Genomic DNA, 15904 nt, shown 5'->3' with positions numbered 1-15904 from the left:
CCTCAGTATACCGCTCATTGTTGGCCTCTCTTTGGTGCCAGCACCTAACAGCTATGGCCATCTGTGAGCCAAGCAACTGCATGACTTTGGCACAGCCACCATTTAAAATTTCCCACAGTGCAATCCAGAGCATCTGACACAGCACTACTATGACCAAAGGGCTGGATATGCCTGATCTCGTCTGATCTCATAAGCTAAGCAGGGTCAGCCCAGGGTCAGCCCAAGTTAGTACTTGGATGGGAGACAGCCTGGGAATCGGGCTTCCTGCATTGAGCAGGGGTTTGGACTCGAAGGTCTTGTAGACCCTTTCCAACCCTATGATTCTATGATTACCTGACAAAACATTGAAATCTACACTACTGCTTAATAGCAGTATTGAACGGCACTGATAACAGTTGGGGCGCATTACACATCCTATATACCTCTATCATAGTGTAATTTCCTGCTTTTTATTTCACATTCTCCAAAATACCTCAACAAACGTCATTGCGTGCCCTACAAGATATAAATGCACAAGAGGCATACATTGTTACCATGATGGGACCACAATGACATATGACACAAGGTGTAGACCTGGACATGAATGCTTCAAAATGGCTGAATCAAGTGTTCTGTTGGTGGGGCAGAGGGTGCTGCTTTTGTTATAACTGTAGTTGCAACAAAGCTAGTATGAAATTATCTTTACTATGGAAAGAGAGTATATGGACATTTAGACTGCTTTTCTTGAACCCAATGCATAATCCCTTGTTTTGTTTTTCTAGAATGTTGTATTTAATGGAATATTGATATTTCTATGCATTTTTTTTATCTTTTCCCCTTTTCTCTGCACAATTTGTTTTTGTTTTGCTAAAATCACAATAAAAAAAGATTAATGTAAAAAAACTATGGAAGGAGAGTTTGCTCAGACAGGGTATCGCACTGAATTTTCTCCTCTCACCATGAACCACTGAAACTATTTCAAGCAGTTTTACGGTAATCAACAGGAGTGTAATGAGTGTGGCCTACTTAACATAGCTATTGCCCATTTGAAGGAACCAAAATTGGATTTTAGAACCCAACAAAGGTTGCCAAACAGACGGTAGGGTGTGCGCACAGGGCTCATGGGGCCACCCCAAGACATTTGGCTGCCTGGCAAGACGGCTCAGCTCTCCCTCCATCCCATTCAAAGCCAGCCAGACTGGCAGTTGAATCTTACTTCATCCCTGGCAATGCGACATTGTCTTCCAACACACCCAAGGCCAACAGGCTAGCTCAGGCAGGGCAGGGCAGGCCACGCAGAACTCACAGCTCTGTCCTCCGACACTTTTCCAACGCTCCTCACCTCCTAACATCAACTGCCTCTGGCACCTACCGCACTCTGCATACTGGTAGCACTGCTGAGATGTCTCCAAAAAGATATGGTAGAGCTGGAAAAGGGACAGAAACAGGCAATTAACATGATGAGGGGTTGAAGTACCTTTCCTGGAACAAAGGGGCAGGCTGTCTGGGGCTTTTTTAGTTTGGAGAAAAGACAGCTAAGGGCACAATCCTATGCATCTTCAGACAAAGTTCCTGCAAGTACCGGCATGACTGGCTGGGGAATGCTGGGAGTTATAGCAGCGTTTTTTGTCAAAACAAGTATAGGATTGCATTCTAGTCTAGGATATGATAGAAGTTTATAAAATAATGCACTCTGTGGATAGATGTTTTTTCTCAGTCTCCTATACTGGCACTCAGGGTCACCCAGGGAAAGTAACTGGCAATATTTTCAGGACAGCAAACAGAAAATACTTTTTTTGCAACACATCATTCATTTATGGAATTCAATGTCACAAGATACGGTACTGGCCAATAGGTTAGATAAGACTAAAAGGAAATCAGAGAAATTAACACGTTTCAGTGGCTAATAATTTTGATTGTATGGAACATTTGGGGACTGCATGCCGCTGAACACCATTTCCTAGATAGCAATGCAGGGGATGGCTATAGATTTCATGGCCACATTGTGGCCTCACCAGAGGCGTCTGCTTTGCCAATGTGAGAAACAGGATGCCAGACTAACACCTGTGAATTCTGCTCAAATATTTGCTTTAGGAACTGGAGCATTGGCTTGATAGTCGGGGGGGCGGGGGGCATTTTTCCATAACTTCTATACAACATTAAAAAAAAAAAAGACAAACAACAAACCTATGCCTTGATCTCACAAAGCCCCAGCCTACACATGAAACTGCACCCTCCTTTCCCGCCCCTGGAAATCATATAAAAGGAGAGAGAAGGAGGTGTCAGACCTTCTTCCCAGAACTGCTGTGCAAGAAGCTTCAATGGATCCCAAGGTAAGAGGCCTCCATCAATGTCATTATCTTGGTCCATAATAATGTGACCGTATTTTATTCCAGATACAGCCAAGTAGTTATGGCTTGAGGATGAATGTGGGCTGCTGAGAGGATGGTTGGCAAGTGATTGGCTTCTGTACATTATTTTTGGCTAGCCCTTTTCAGTGCACCGTTCAGCTCGCATTTCTTTTCACAGCAGCCATGACAGGTACATTACACTGGGCCAGAGTGATTTGCTCCAGGCCAGTCAGCGGGATGGTGCAAGACATTTTGGCGCCTGAGGCAAAGGACAAGATGGCACCCCCTCCCCATTCCATGAACAGAAGCCAGCTGGACCAGCAGTTGCATCTTCCTTCAATGCTAGGGCTGGGGTAGTGTCTTCCACCACACCAGAAGTAGCTGGCTAGTTTTGGTGCCCCAGGACGGGTTGTGTGGCATACACAGCTCTGCCCTCCAACAGATGGGAAGAGCTGGGGAGCCCTGGAGGAACAGCTGAGAAGCTGCCACCACAGACCATGAGGATCTGCTGCCTGATGTCATTACCTCACTATGCCTAATGGTAGGGCTGGCCCTGCCAGCCAGTGAGCTTCCAGGCTGAGCAGAGGTTTGAGCATGGCTTTCCCACAGACACACCCAAGTGCATACTCTGATTATCACAGCCTGTGCGCAGCTAGCAGCTGCAGCATATACATCAGTGGGTGTGGCTGGCTGTGGCTGATCCGCGTGCCACTGTGGAGGGGTGGCATACGATGTGTAGTTCTTGTTCTAGGTGGCTGTCGCACATGCTCATACCCTGGAGATTCTGGAGGCTTGCTTCCCATCTGCTGCTTGAGGTGATCGCTTCACTATGCCGCAATGGTAGCATCAGCCCTCCAGCCAGCGGGCTTCAAGACTGTGCAGAGATTTGAGCATGGCTTTGAGGGAAATACGATGTGTGGTACTTGTAGCCCAAACTCTGGACATACTGGATGTGTGTTTACCATCACTTACCAGCCAGGACCTGTTTTGTATGCAGAAGGCCCAGGTTCAATCCCTGGCAGGGGTGCAGTGAGAGCTGGACCTCCAAGCCATGGTTCAGGGCCCTGCAGACCACCCCAAAACAGCCACCCAGAGAGCAGCAGGCGATGAGGCAGTGGAAACAAACCCAGCATCAGCACCCGGGCAGCAGTGTGCATATTTCGCTGCATATTTCACCGCTTCCTTCCTTTCTTCCTACTTTAAAAAAAAAAAATCGTATACGTTATTGCAGCTGGGTGGGCATGTTCATGGTTACAGGTGCTTATTTTGTTATTTTTACTTTTAAAAATACATTATCCTTTTCTGCAACAAAATGGTGCTTATTCCCAAGTACATGTGTTTAGCATCAGGGCAGCAGAAGCAAACTCTGTTTTATTTCGGTAATCATGATGGCACTTATGATTTCAAGGAGCTTCAAATGCAAAACAGCACATGCTCAGAGTTTTCTTAGAGGCAGTTCTCTAAGGTATTAGGAATGTGGAAGCATTTGCAACACATGGAATGCTGGGGTGTGTCTGTGGGTGTGGAGCGGGGGGGAGAAGAGAAATATTAGTTATGTGCTTCACAACTGAAGTAACGCACATGGCTATCTAAAGGTGGGCCCCGTAAGACTATGAAGTCCGGGGTCTAAATGCTGCAGCACTGATCCCTGGAATTGCCAGTTAAAGAAAATCAGGTAGCAGGTGATAGAAAAGATCTCTGTTAGTGAGTACTGCCAGTCACAGTAGGCAACATTGCTCTAGATGTACCAACTGGGTGACCTATTGTCAGGGTTGGATCTGAGCCACCCATAGAGTCCCAAAGCAGCTCTGATTCTGAGGAGGAGAGACAACTCGTGAGGGAGGAATGCTCTCAGATTTCAGAGGTGCAGCTGGAGGGGGAGCCCCCCCTTCTCACATCCCTGGGAGCGACAGTGAACCAGGTGTGGAAAGGGAGGGACAACCTGAACTTTTAGACGCGAGGCGCAGACGCAAGCACAAGCAGGAGATCACAGGTGCCGAGCTTCGGTGCTCAGCCCAATTGGCTCAACATCAACAGCTGCGCCCAGAAGCATCACAGGAGAGGGGGAGATCTTCCCCTCCCACCCCTTAAGTTCAGAGAATTGCCACATTTTTCCCAAATGGAGATCAACTGACGTCCTAACCCCTAGAAACCCCCAGATGGCTGTTCCTTTGTAGTTTCTCTGAGTCTCAAGCAATTAGCGTCTGTATGCCTCATTAGGATAAATGGAATTAAAGCCTTGGAAAGCAGCCCTTTGGTCTGAGTGTTGATTTTGGCTACTGGAGAATTCAGTAGGCAACAGGGGCACCCTGACACCTATTATAAGACACCTTCCTATATTCCTATTTAAGATTTATAAGTCACTTCGGGTGCGATCCTATGGAGATAGGCGGCTGCCTCCGAACTCAGAGGCGACCGCCTATCCAGTGCAGGGCAGGAGAAGCATGGAGGGGATCGTTCCCTCCACGCGTCTCCTGCACTGCACTTGCGGCTAGGCAGCCAATTTCAGCTGTCTAGTCGCAGGAAGGCGGAGTGGGGGAGGAGGCTGCCGGACAACACATAGGATGTGTCGTACTGGCATTTCCACCTTCCCCACCCCAGAACACCCCACGGAACGCCCCGTTTTGGCCGCTCAACGCTCCTCTTGCGAGTGTGGAGCACAAGGCTGTTCCTCACTGCCTGCAAGGCAGCGCGGAAGTGGGGGAAGGTTGGTTCTCTGGGAACTGACCTAAAAGCGCGGGCTCCAGGGTCAGTTCCCGGAAAACCATATATCCTATGGCCATCTAGCCACTGAATAGCAGCCATAGAATTGTTCCCTCCCGCTATTTAGTTTTGTGGAGCTGTGATGCTAATGTTCCTATTTTATCTCTAAGCTGCTCTGAACACACTAGTTGAGCAGGTGAGGTAAGCTATCAAATTATTATATTAGTAAAATATATAGAATGTTGTGCTTATAGGCACTGCACTTGAAATCGTGTACAAAAGCAAGATAAAATTAAATTATCAAAATTAATACATCAGCCTTCCTGACATTGTAGAATTCAACCAGTTTCAATTAGCTACTTATTCAAAGAGTAAATTACTACCACAGACTAAACATTCAGTCTCCAATTCTATGCACACAAGTCCCATTATTTTGTGCAGAAATAAATAAAATTTGCAGGTGATTGAATCCCTTCTAGGAAAACTGCTTCATGCCCAAAGGCCCAGCTCCTTCCTGTTCATTCCTTTGTCGAGGGAGTTTACCAGCGAAGACTGGCTCCATTTTTTTAGGCCTGCACTTTTTAAAAAATAGCTGGATGTAGAAAAAGCCCCAAATGACTTCCTTCATGTCTACACGTCACGCAATTATTAAATGTTGGTGAAAAATGGCATTTGGGGTGGGATGGGGGCTTTCCAGTTTATATTTCAACATTGAAATTCCTGACTGCCTTTTGTTTCAGATGCATCTGTTGGTTTGCACTCTGTCTGTGTTCCTGATCATGGATGAGCCCTGGGTTAATGGCATGAAAATCCCCATCACAGTCCTGAAGAGAAGTGTGGAAAAAAGCCCTCAAGTAACAGTTGGTAGGTACTGTGGGACCTATTCCTGGAAATGTCTTCCTTTCCAGGTCATCGTACTTTGACACATAAGCACTCTTCAGAGGTTGAAAAACGGTACGTTATGGAGGGCAGATAGCAACCCACAGGCTGACCCCATCCCCTCCACTAGGGTTGTCATGTGTCCTGCTTTACAGAGGACAGTCCTCCATTTGAAGGACAGCCTATTTAAAGGGGAAAATCCATAAGAAGGGAGGGAGTGAAAGGCACTTTGAACTTGTCCATCAACAGTTAGTACCTGGACATAGGGATGTCAGAGAAATCCACAATGGAACCAAATGAGTTTCGATTTTCATGAATCCTACCTGCAGATTCCAGAGCCGACTGGCATTTCCCATGTCTGGCAGATTCTGCGGACTTGCAGACCTATTTTCTAACTTTCCCAAATTTTGCACGAATTTCGTCATAGAAAAATATGCACCAAAACACACACACACACCAGCTGAAAATGCACATTTTCCCCATAGGCTAAAGTGTAAAATGCACATTTTTGTGGCATTTGCACGTTTTGTGGGAATCTGTGCATTTTTGCATGTGTGAATTTGCACAAATTCAGAAACTAAAATAAATCCAGTTCCGTTGATGGGTGGACAATGGAAGGAAAGGTGCCTGATAACCTGTGAAACACAGACAGAATGGATTTCACACAATCCATACATCCCCCCTGGACAACACCTGACTGAGGAGGCACAATGGTCATCAGAACATCATCTTTCCCTCTATGATCAGATGTACTGTATTTCTATTTTAGTAATTGTTTTCTCAACTTGCATGTATAAATATAAATTTGCATATGCAAATAATATGCAAATCTGTGTCTTCTTTTGTCCTCTGTCTTGGTGCTGCATCTCTTCTTTTTTTCAGAGATGCATGTCCTCTTTTTGGGTGATGCCTATGTGGCCACCTTACCCTCCATCTCCAGCCATTTCAAATTGATGGGGAATATTTGAAGAAGAAACTTAACTGCATTCAGCCTTCAGGAGGGTCATTCTCCTGAACCTTTGGTTTGCGCTTCAGGTGACAAAATAGGGATTTAACAAACTCCCTTAAAAACAGCCAAGATTAAATAAAAAAAAACCCTGACATTGTTGGTCTTTTGCTGAACTTGGTACTGGAGTGTATAATCTGTCCTCAGTGTCATGATTCAGGTGGATTTCAAGATATCCAGGTTGTGCTATGTTGTGCACATCACCAGTTTTCTAAATGTCTCCCAAGCTGAGATATTGCTGGTGTGGGCAGAGACCAAATCTTGGAGACATCCCTCATCACTTGGGGTTCCTACTGATACTGTGAGTGGTATGGGACATGTACGTCTTTCAGCAGCAGATCCCATGCCATAAGACAACTCTAGAAAATAAAAATTTTCTCCATGAATCTTAAACCTTTTTGTTCTATCTTTTCAGTCCAGGAAAAAGATAGTGGAGCTGCACTGCACCTGACGGGAAACAGAGAGCCTTCCAGTAGAAATGGTGATGTTTTCTATGAAACAACCCTGGGCTGGAAGTGGTTCCAAGGCTCTGCCCCCCGTGGAGCTCAGTTCTTCTTCAATAGCTATTCTAATAGGTGGGAATATCCTTGTAAGGAACTAGGCTGTGCGGCTGGCTACTATAGCCCAAACTTTGGCCCCTACTGTTTCTACCCTTATGGGAACAAAGAATACAACACCTCTCACTTCTGGCTTTTAGTGAACGAGCATAACTTTGAATTATTGAGATGGAATGCAGATTCATATGGTCACGTTCCATCCAATTCTATCAATACTTGTGCAGGTGTAGGACTATATGTAGGGAGAAATAAATATGGCTTAGGGAAGGTGGATAGCAAAAATCAAGCTTTCTTCTTAGGTTATAATGGTAAAGAGTACTGGTATAAATACTATAATGTCCTGACCATTAATAAAGACTATCGATCTCAGAGGATCGACAATGTCACATATATGTTAGACCAAGGATCCTACAGCAACGAGTCTCTGCTCATAGTTTCCAGTAAAGTGACCAACAATGAGTGCAAGGTAGTGAAGAAGAGTACCACATTAACAGGGACAGTTAGTTCTGAACGTCACTGGGATGTTGACATTTCCCTCTCTAAGAGGGTGAACTGCAGTTTGACAGTGGGCATACCTCAAATCATTGGTGTGTCATGGAGTATTTCATCAGAGAAAACTTTCAGTTGGAGTCAGGGTTCCACACAGAGCGAGTCTGTCACATATGCCGAGACAGTCAACATTGATGTCCCACCCAATCACAGCTGTGAAGTGGACATGATAGGCAAAAGAATGAGAGCAAGTATTCCATTCACTGGCATAGCGACTCGTTACTATTACAATGGGGAGAAGCGAACAGCCAGAATCCCAGGAGTCAGCAGTAATATGGTTATAGCGCAAGTGCATACAGAGGTAAAGCGGTGCGAACCCATCCCAAATGCAAATCCATGTGATGCATAGATTGAGGGCACAGAAGTGATTCTCTAGCCATGTTACACCACAGCAGAAATCAAGAAGCAGAAAAGGAGCTATTGGGCAACCTGGAGAACAATGGGTTCATTGTAGGCTGAGCTTTCATACACAAGGGTCAACTTCGTCGGACATATGGATCAAATGGAAAGGAGGGATCTTTCTGTCTATCATCACACTAGAATATAAGCATGCTACCTGAGCCTGTTCATACCCACTTGGGAGTAAATTCCAGTTCATTCAATGAGGCTCCCTCCCATGTATTTGGGCACAGGATTGCAGCTCAAGTTAACAAACTAAATTAGAAAATTAATGGGCTGGATCCAGAGAATGTTAAAAGCACTTACGCCCCATTGAAAACAAGGTGAGAAGCTGGCCTACTGATTTCAATGGGAATGAATTACAATTAACTCAGGCTGCAGTCTTAAGCAAATTACTTACTACAAAGTAAGCTCCACTGAACCTTGGGAAAATCATTTTTGAGTAAACATATTCAGAATTGCACTGCATGTCTGGATCCACCCAATATCAGCACAAAGCACACTCATTTGTACATAGCAGATAACAGCCCAACATACAACTCTACAACATAACTGTGGCTCGCCGACCACACATGGAGATCCATGATAAGCTCCTGGTTTTCCAGCCTGCCTAGACCTGCAAAAGCATGGGTATGGACAAGTAACTGGCAGAATACAACTCATGATCAATGGGTTGTGTGCAGTTTGCCTGATCAGAAGCTGTGGTTGCCTCGAATGTACCCACCACCTTCTCAGTCCATTTAATGCATTTGGTGAAACTGACTCTTAGCAACAAAATCTGATGCCAGCGAAAAGCAGCTTTTCTCCACGACTGTAATCCCAAACATACTTCTTTGGAAAGAAGTGCCATTGCAATTAATGGTCCCTAAATCCCAGAAATTATGTTTGGGATCAGAGTCCAGTTGCCATAGCACCATTTCTCTTCTTGTATCCAGCAGGCATTTTACTAAAGGCATTGCCTCTTTCCCCTCCTCCCTTGTTTCAATGGATCAGTCTATTCTTGACTTGTAATCAATGGGTCTGCAAATTAACAGAATACTGCCTTCTTTCCTTAAGGCTATTTTGTTTCAAGTGTATTATTGTAACATGGAGTGAAAAGAAACATTAAAGATGATCATTGCTTGAATGTTTGTCCCTCTTTTGTCACTGTTTGGTATCTATGTAAAACCACACCTATATGGAGGTTTTCGTGATGTGCTAATTAATCAGTTCTATTTAAATACACCAGTTTAAAAAGCAGAGGAACAATCCACCAAATATCCCTTAATTGGCTAACAGTGTTATTTGAGATGAGACTTTTTGTAGTTGACAAAAGTAATTTTCCTGTCCACACCCTCTCAATTTGTGAGATCTTCATTTTGTGAACAGATGCTGCAGCTCCATCTCAATTCATTTTGTGTTTTATTTAAAGTATTTTATCCTGCTCCTCACCTTCTGGAGCACCTTCCCTGCAACCAGTAAAACTAGACAGTCCCTGGCCCAGGCTTACAATAAAAGAAAAGACACAACACACAAGGAAAAAGAGATGGGGTGGGAAGAAGAAATGGATTTCATGGCTCCATCTCCATGAGAAAGATCAGTCAACATAGCACTAAAATAGGACTTCTGACCTTTCTGTTTCCTATTACTAGTTCTAATGTCAGCAGAAGAAAATAAAGGAAAAGTTGCAAGGGGGGGTGTTACTTGAGGTTGCCTCATCTTGGAAGTCTCTCTAGACCTTAAGGGTCCTTGCTTTTTGAAGACATAGCCCTGTATGGCACCTTGTCTTTAGGGAATATCTAAAGAAGGAGATTTATTTCTGTCATTAGATAATATGACACAATAGAGAACAGCCTCAAGATAGAATATGCTTCTATAAGATAAAGAACTGGGGCATCTCTACACCAGCCTAGACTCCTGCATTTAAAACGGGGCTTTCTGCTTCTGTTTTAAATGCAGAATCACAACTACGCCCTTTTTCACGTGCTTCCTTTCCCCCCACCCCTTCCCCCCTCCTTCTCCTCGTATCTGAGTTTTCCATTATCTTTCATTGATCTCGCTCCTCTTCTTGCTGCTTTAACTCTTTTCACGGAGGAAATTGAAGTGGAACACAATGGGGTAATTTGATAGCTCTGCGATCTATTTAAAAATGGAACAAAGGGCATTTAGTGCAGGAGGGTCATGGCATCAATTAAAGAGCCTGCAAACTTCCGTGAAAGAGCAATCTCAATCGCAGGATAAAAGCTCAGTGTGAAGGAGCCCCTGGAGTATCCACAGAGGGGCAGTGTTAGCTATGAAGGGCTTACGGCATACCTCATTATATTGGTTGGTTCCAAAGAGGTGCTAGATACTGAAAGCTTATGGGGTTTTCCTTGCATAATAGGTTATCAGTAAGCTAATTCTTGAAGCCAACGTCAGGACAAAATCAACATACTGCAGGCCATACATAGAGATCCTGTTCCAAGTGAATTTGCATGCAGCAGCCTTGGATACAGGTTGACAACCTTACTGGAAAACCAGCAAATGTGCTATTTGGAAGGGAGGTGGGAGATCCAAGGGAAACTGAATCCAGACCACTGTCACTTTTTTCAGATTCAGAAGCTGAATTTGAATCTAAAAGACTGTTACTGATTTTCTGCCAGAGAGCCATGCACACAACCCCAGTACCAAGGCTGGGACAAAGGCATTTTATGTACAACATCCATTTCAGCTGGTGGCTCATCACATACCTAGGGATGTGCATGCAGTAGCCTGCTTTCCCATGCATATATGTAACTCTTGGATCAGAACCCAGGGTCAGGTTCAATGGCCTTTTCTACAAGAGGCTTTTAATCCACACTTTTATGAAGGCTTCTGCCTCTGGATTCTTTGTGGGATTAAGATCGTCTCCTTTACACATGGTTTTTTCCAGGGGTTTTCTTTCTTGGCCTTTCTATATGTTCCATTACACAACCACTAGGTGGTGCTGTGGTATAGCACAATTGTACAAATACACCAGGGTTTCATGCTGCCATTCACAAAATTACCAGACTTTCCACGTTAGAAAAAACCCACTAACATGGTTGGAAAGCATGGGAGAGGCCCTGGAGGATGACGATGACATGTGAACAACCCACAAAGTATCATGAGTGGGGAATCACAAACACACAGTAAAAGCCTAATGTAGAAAGGCTCAATGTATAGGGGATATAGTCCTTCTTTTATATTTGGTTCTGTCTCGAGCCACAACTAAGGGAAATCTGGGACTCCAATTTAGATGTTTGCATAGCTGTTCCTCCTTTCTTGGGCTACTTCCAGCATCTCAGCAGACAGCCATCTTGCCTTCTTGGTTTTCTTTTTCTTTGGGACATTTTTTGTTGCCGCCTCCTGAACAATGTTGCGAACTTCTGTCCATAGTTCTTCCAGGACCCTATCTACTAAATCTAGTCCCTTAAATCTATTCTTCACCTCCACTGCATATTCATTAGGAATATTAGTGAGCTCATATCTAACTGATCTGTGGGTCTTCCCTATTCTCTTTAGTCTGATTCTAAATTGTGCAATAAGAAGTTCGTGATCTGAACTACAGTCAGCACCAGGTCTTGCAAAATTCCAGAGGTTAGCCAGAAGAGATAAGGAATTATTTTTAAACAAGCAATATGCAGAAGTGGAAGATAATAGAATAGGAAGGACAAGAGACCTCTTCCAGAAAATTAGAAACATCGGAGGTAAATTCCAGGCAAAAATGGGTATGATCAAAAACAAAGATGGCAAGGACCTAACAGAAGCAGAAGAGATCAAGAAAAGGTGGCAAGAATATACGGAAGATCTGTATAGGAAGGATAATAATATCGGGAATAGATTTGATGGTGTGGTCAGTGAGTTAGAGCCAGACGTCCTGAAGAGTGAGGTTGAATGGGCCTTAAGAAGTATTGCTAATAACAAGGCAGCAGGAGCTGACAGTATCCCAGCTGAAGTGTTTAAAATCTTGCAAGATGATGCTGTCAAGGTGATGCATGCCATATCCCAGCAAATTTGGAAAACACAGGAATGGCCAACAGATTGGAAAAAACCAACTTATGTCCCCATACCAAAAAAAGGAAACACTAAAGAATGCTCAAACTATTGAACAGTGGCAGTTATTTCACATGCCAGTAAGGTAATGCTCAAGATCTTGCAAGGTAGACTCCAGCAATTCATGGAACGAGAATTGCCAGATGTACAAGCTGGGTTTAGAAAAGGCAGAGGAACTAGAGACCAAATTGCCAATATCCGCTGGATAATGGAGAAAGCCAGGGAGTTTCAGAAAAACATCTATTTCTGTTTGATTGACTATTCTAAAGCCTTTGGCTGTGTGGATCATAACAAATTGTGGCAAGTTCTTGGTGGTATGGGGATACCAAGTCATCTTGTCTGCCTCCTGGGGAATCTGTATAACAACTGAGTAGCAATGGTAAGGACAGACCACAGAACAATGGACTGGTTTAAGATTGGGAAAGGAGTACGGCAGGGTTGTATACTCTCACCCTACCTATTCAACCTGAACACAGAACACATCATGCGACGTGCTGGGCTTGACGAAGCCAAGGCTGGAGTTAAAATCACTGGAAGAAACATTAACAATCTTAGATATGCAGATGATATCACTTTGATGGCTGAAAGCGAGGAGGAGCTGAGGAACCTTCTGATGAAGGTGAAAGAAGAAAGTGCAAAAGCTGGGTTGCAGTTATACCTCAAAAAACCCCAAGATTATGGCAAACCGCTTGATTGATAACTGGCAAATAGAAGAAGAAAACATGGAGGCAGTGACAGACTTTGTCTTTCTAGGCGCAAAGATTACTGCAGACGCTGACTGCAGCCAGGAAATCAGAAGACGTTTACTTCTTGGGAGGACAGCAATGACAAATCTTGATAAAATAGTGAAGAGCAGAGACATCACACTGACAACAAAGGTCCACATAGTGAAAGCAATGGTATTCCCCGTAGTAACCTATGGCTGCGAGAGCTGGACCATAAGGAAGGCTGAGCGAAGGAAAATAGATGCTTTTGAACTGTGGTGCTGGAGGAAAATTCTGAGAGTGCCTTGGACTGCAAGAAGATCAAACCAGTCCATACTCCAGGAAATAAAGCCAGACTGCTCACTTGAGGGAATGATACTAAAGGCAAAACTGAAGTACTTTGGCCACATCATGAGAAGACAGGATACCCTGGAGAAGATGCTGATGCTAGGGAACGTGGAAGGCAAAAGGAAGAGGGGCTGACCAAGGGCAAGGTGGATGGATGATATTCTGGAGGTGATGGACTCGACCTTGGGGGAGCTGGGGGTGGCGACGGCTGACAGGAAGCTCCGGCGTGGGCTGGTCCATGAAGTCATGAAGAGTCGGAAGCGACTAAACAAATAAACAACAATAGCTGTTCCTCACCACAATCCCCCCCTTTCTCTCTCTCTCTCTCTCTCTCACACACACACACACTTAAGATATGACCAAATAGTACATAAGAACATAAGAAGAGCCATGCTGGATCAGACCAAGGGTCCATCTAGTCCAGCAGTCTGTTCACACAGTGGCCAACCAGCTGTCGATCGGCAACCCACAAGCAGGGCATGAGTGCAACAGCACCTTCCCACCCATGTTCCCCAGCAACTGGCGTACATAGGCTCACTGCCTCTGGTACTGGAGGTAGCACATAGCCATCTAGACTAGTAGCCACCGATAGCCTTTTCCTCCAGGAATTTGTCCAACCCACTTTTAAAGTCATCCAAATTGGTGGCCATCACTACATCCTGTGGTAGCGAATTCCATAGTTTGTCTATGCGCTGTGTGAAGAAGTCCTTCCTTTTATCTGTCCTGAATCTCCCACCAATCAGCTTCATATGATGTCCCCAGGTTCTAGAATTTTGAGAGATGTCTCCCTATCCACCTTCTCCATACCATGCATAATTTTATATGCATGGTATGTAGACCTCTATCATGTCTCCCCTTACCCTCCTTTTTTCCAAGCTAAACAATCGCAGCTGTTGTAACCTTCTCTCATAAGGGAGATGCTCCAGCCCCTTGATAATTTTACTTGCCCTTCCAGCTCTACAATGTCTTTTTTTTTAGGTGTGGTGACCAGAACTGTACACAGTATTCCAAGTGTGGTCACACCATGGATTTGTATAGGGGCAGTAAGATGTTCACAGTTTTATTCTTAATCCCCTTTGTAATTATACCTAACATGAAGTTTGCCATGTTTTTTCTTAGACTAGTTTTAGCCCAATTCTTTTTCTTAACTCAGCTTGTTGCGCTTCTGTTGTGGTGTGTACCAACCCTCTGCATTTACTTCGGCATGATAGCCCTGCGTAGGGGTGTGTCTTTCACCTGGCTGTGAAAGGGTCACCTGACCCCCATCAAGGGGTGATCCCCCAATGTCTCCCCTCCCTGTGTTTCCCCAATATTTCTGCCATTTTGCAGCTGGCCCTTCAGGAGTTCTGAGCTACCTCATGGTATTTACTTCACCTTGCCTCTCACTATCCTCTGGCGGCCCTCCCCCCGAAAGTATAGGTGTGCTCTGCTCAGCAGCAACGACCTTTAAAAAAAATCCTCTTAAATCGATACTGCGTAAAAGCGCAACGTCAAAATAGAGCATTGCTGCTACATCATGAACCCAAAGCAAGCACTCCAGTTTCACCAACCACAGCTGCCAGGAGGGGGGGGGAGTGGAGTTATTTAGAAGTGGGGCATGGGGTGGGTGCACATAGTGTCAAAAAAGGGTGGGAGACGAATGGGTGAGGCTTGTTTCCAACCCTTTTTCCCCATGTGTGTAATTTTGCCTATTGCTTCCAACTGTCAGCTCCTGCCAGCTGACTGCAGCTGGCAGCAATAAATCACTGGCTGATAACAGAGCCGTAAACCCTGTCCAAGGCCAGGGGAGCAAAAAAGAGGCTGTAGCAAGGAATATTTTACCTGGGTAGTGAATCCAAAGCGTTGCGGCAAAGAGAAGTCCATTGTCCAGTCCGAGGCCCAAAACACACAAGGGAACACGAGCAAGGCAGTGGGTTAGGGCTGAGGCTGAGGCCCGGCGTGTGACATGACGTTGCTCTTCAGCAGTCTCGCTCCAGCCTGCCATCCACTTTTGAGGGCCACGACTTGAGGCAGTTGCATCCAATCAGTCGTCCTGCCTCTGAGAGCCTCTCTGTCTTAAATGGACAGAGGCTCACCTGCGCTGCTCCTGGACATGCAGCTGCCTTCGCTCTGTGGGGGTCAGTGGCATTTCACCCTCCGGATCCTCTGGGGAGGCTACAGCTGGGGATGGTCCTGGTTGCAAGTTGGGTACATGCTTGTATCGCGGAATGCCAGCTTCACCTGCATAAACTCCGTGTGTCTATTCCAGTCAACAGAAATAAAAAACTTACCTCGGTCTCCTGCGCCCCCTCCCCCACTCTCAGAGCACTGAGAGGAGAACTCCGCTTGGCATGCTTGACATACTGTATGGGATAAGAAGATCCCATGGACTGGACTGGACTGGACTGGGCTGGACTG

General features: G+C 45.0%; 1 protein-coding gene and 1 long non-coding RNA gene across 2 annotated transcripts; one reads left to right on the top strand and one right to left on the bottom strand.

Moving 5' to 3' along the window:
- Positions 1-432: 432 nt before the first annotated feature.
- LOC146341264 (uncharacterized) lies at positions 433-8177 on the bottom strand. Its single transcript, XR_014783866.1, has 3 exons — positions 8051-8177; positions 3303-3527; positions 433-1406 (listed from the first exon to the last, which is right to left on the bottom strand). It is a non-coding gene; the product is annotated as an uncharacterized LOC146341264 (long non-coding RNA).
- LOC146341263 (natterin-3-like) lies at positions 2274-9547 on the top strand. Its single transcript, XM_084805084.1, has 3 exons — positions 2274-2312; positions 5774-5897; positions 7334-9547. The coding sequence occupies exons 1-3, from the start codon at positions 2301-2303 to the stop codon at positions 8371-8373; spliced, it is 1176 nt and encodes a 391-aa protein (XP_084661210.1). The 5' UTR covers positions 2274-2300; the 3' UTR covers positions 8374-9547.
- The last annotated feature ends 6357 nt before the right edge of the window (positions 9548-15904 follow it).

Source organism: Heloderma suspectum, chromosome 6 (genome assembly GCF_057233095.1).
Source record: "Heloderma suspectum isolate Gila_16-S chromosome 6, 16-S_ref, whole genome shotgun sequence".
NCBI lineage: Eukaryota > Metazoa > Chordata > Lepidosauria > Squamata > Helodermatidae > Heloderma > Heloderma suspectum.
The sequence above is the reverse complement of the archived record's forward strand: the minus strand, read 5'-3'. Positions and strand labels throughout refer to the sequence as shown.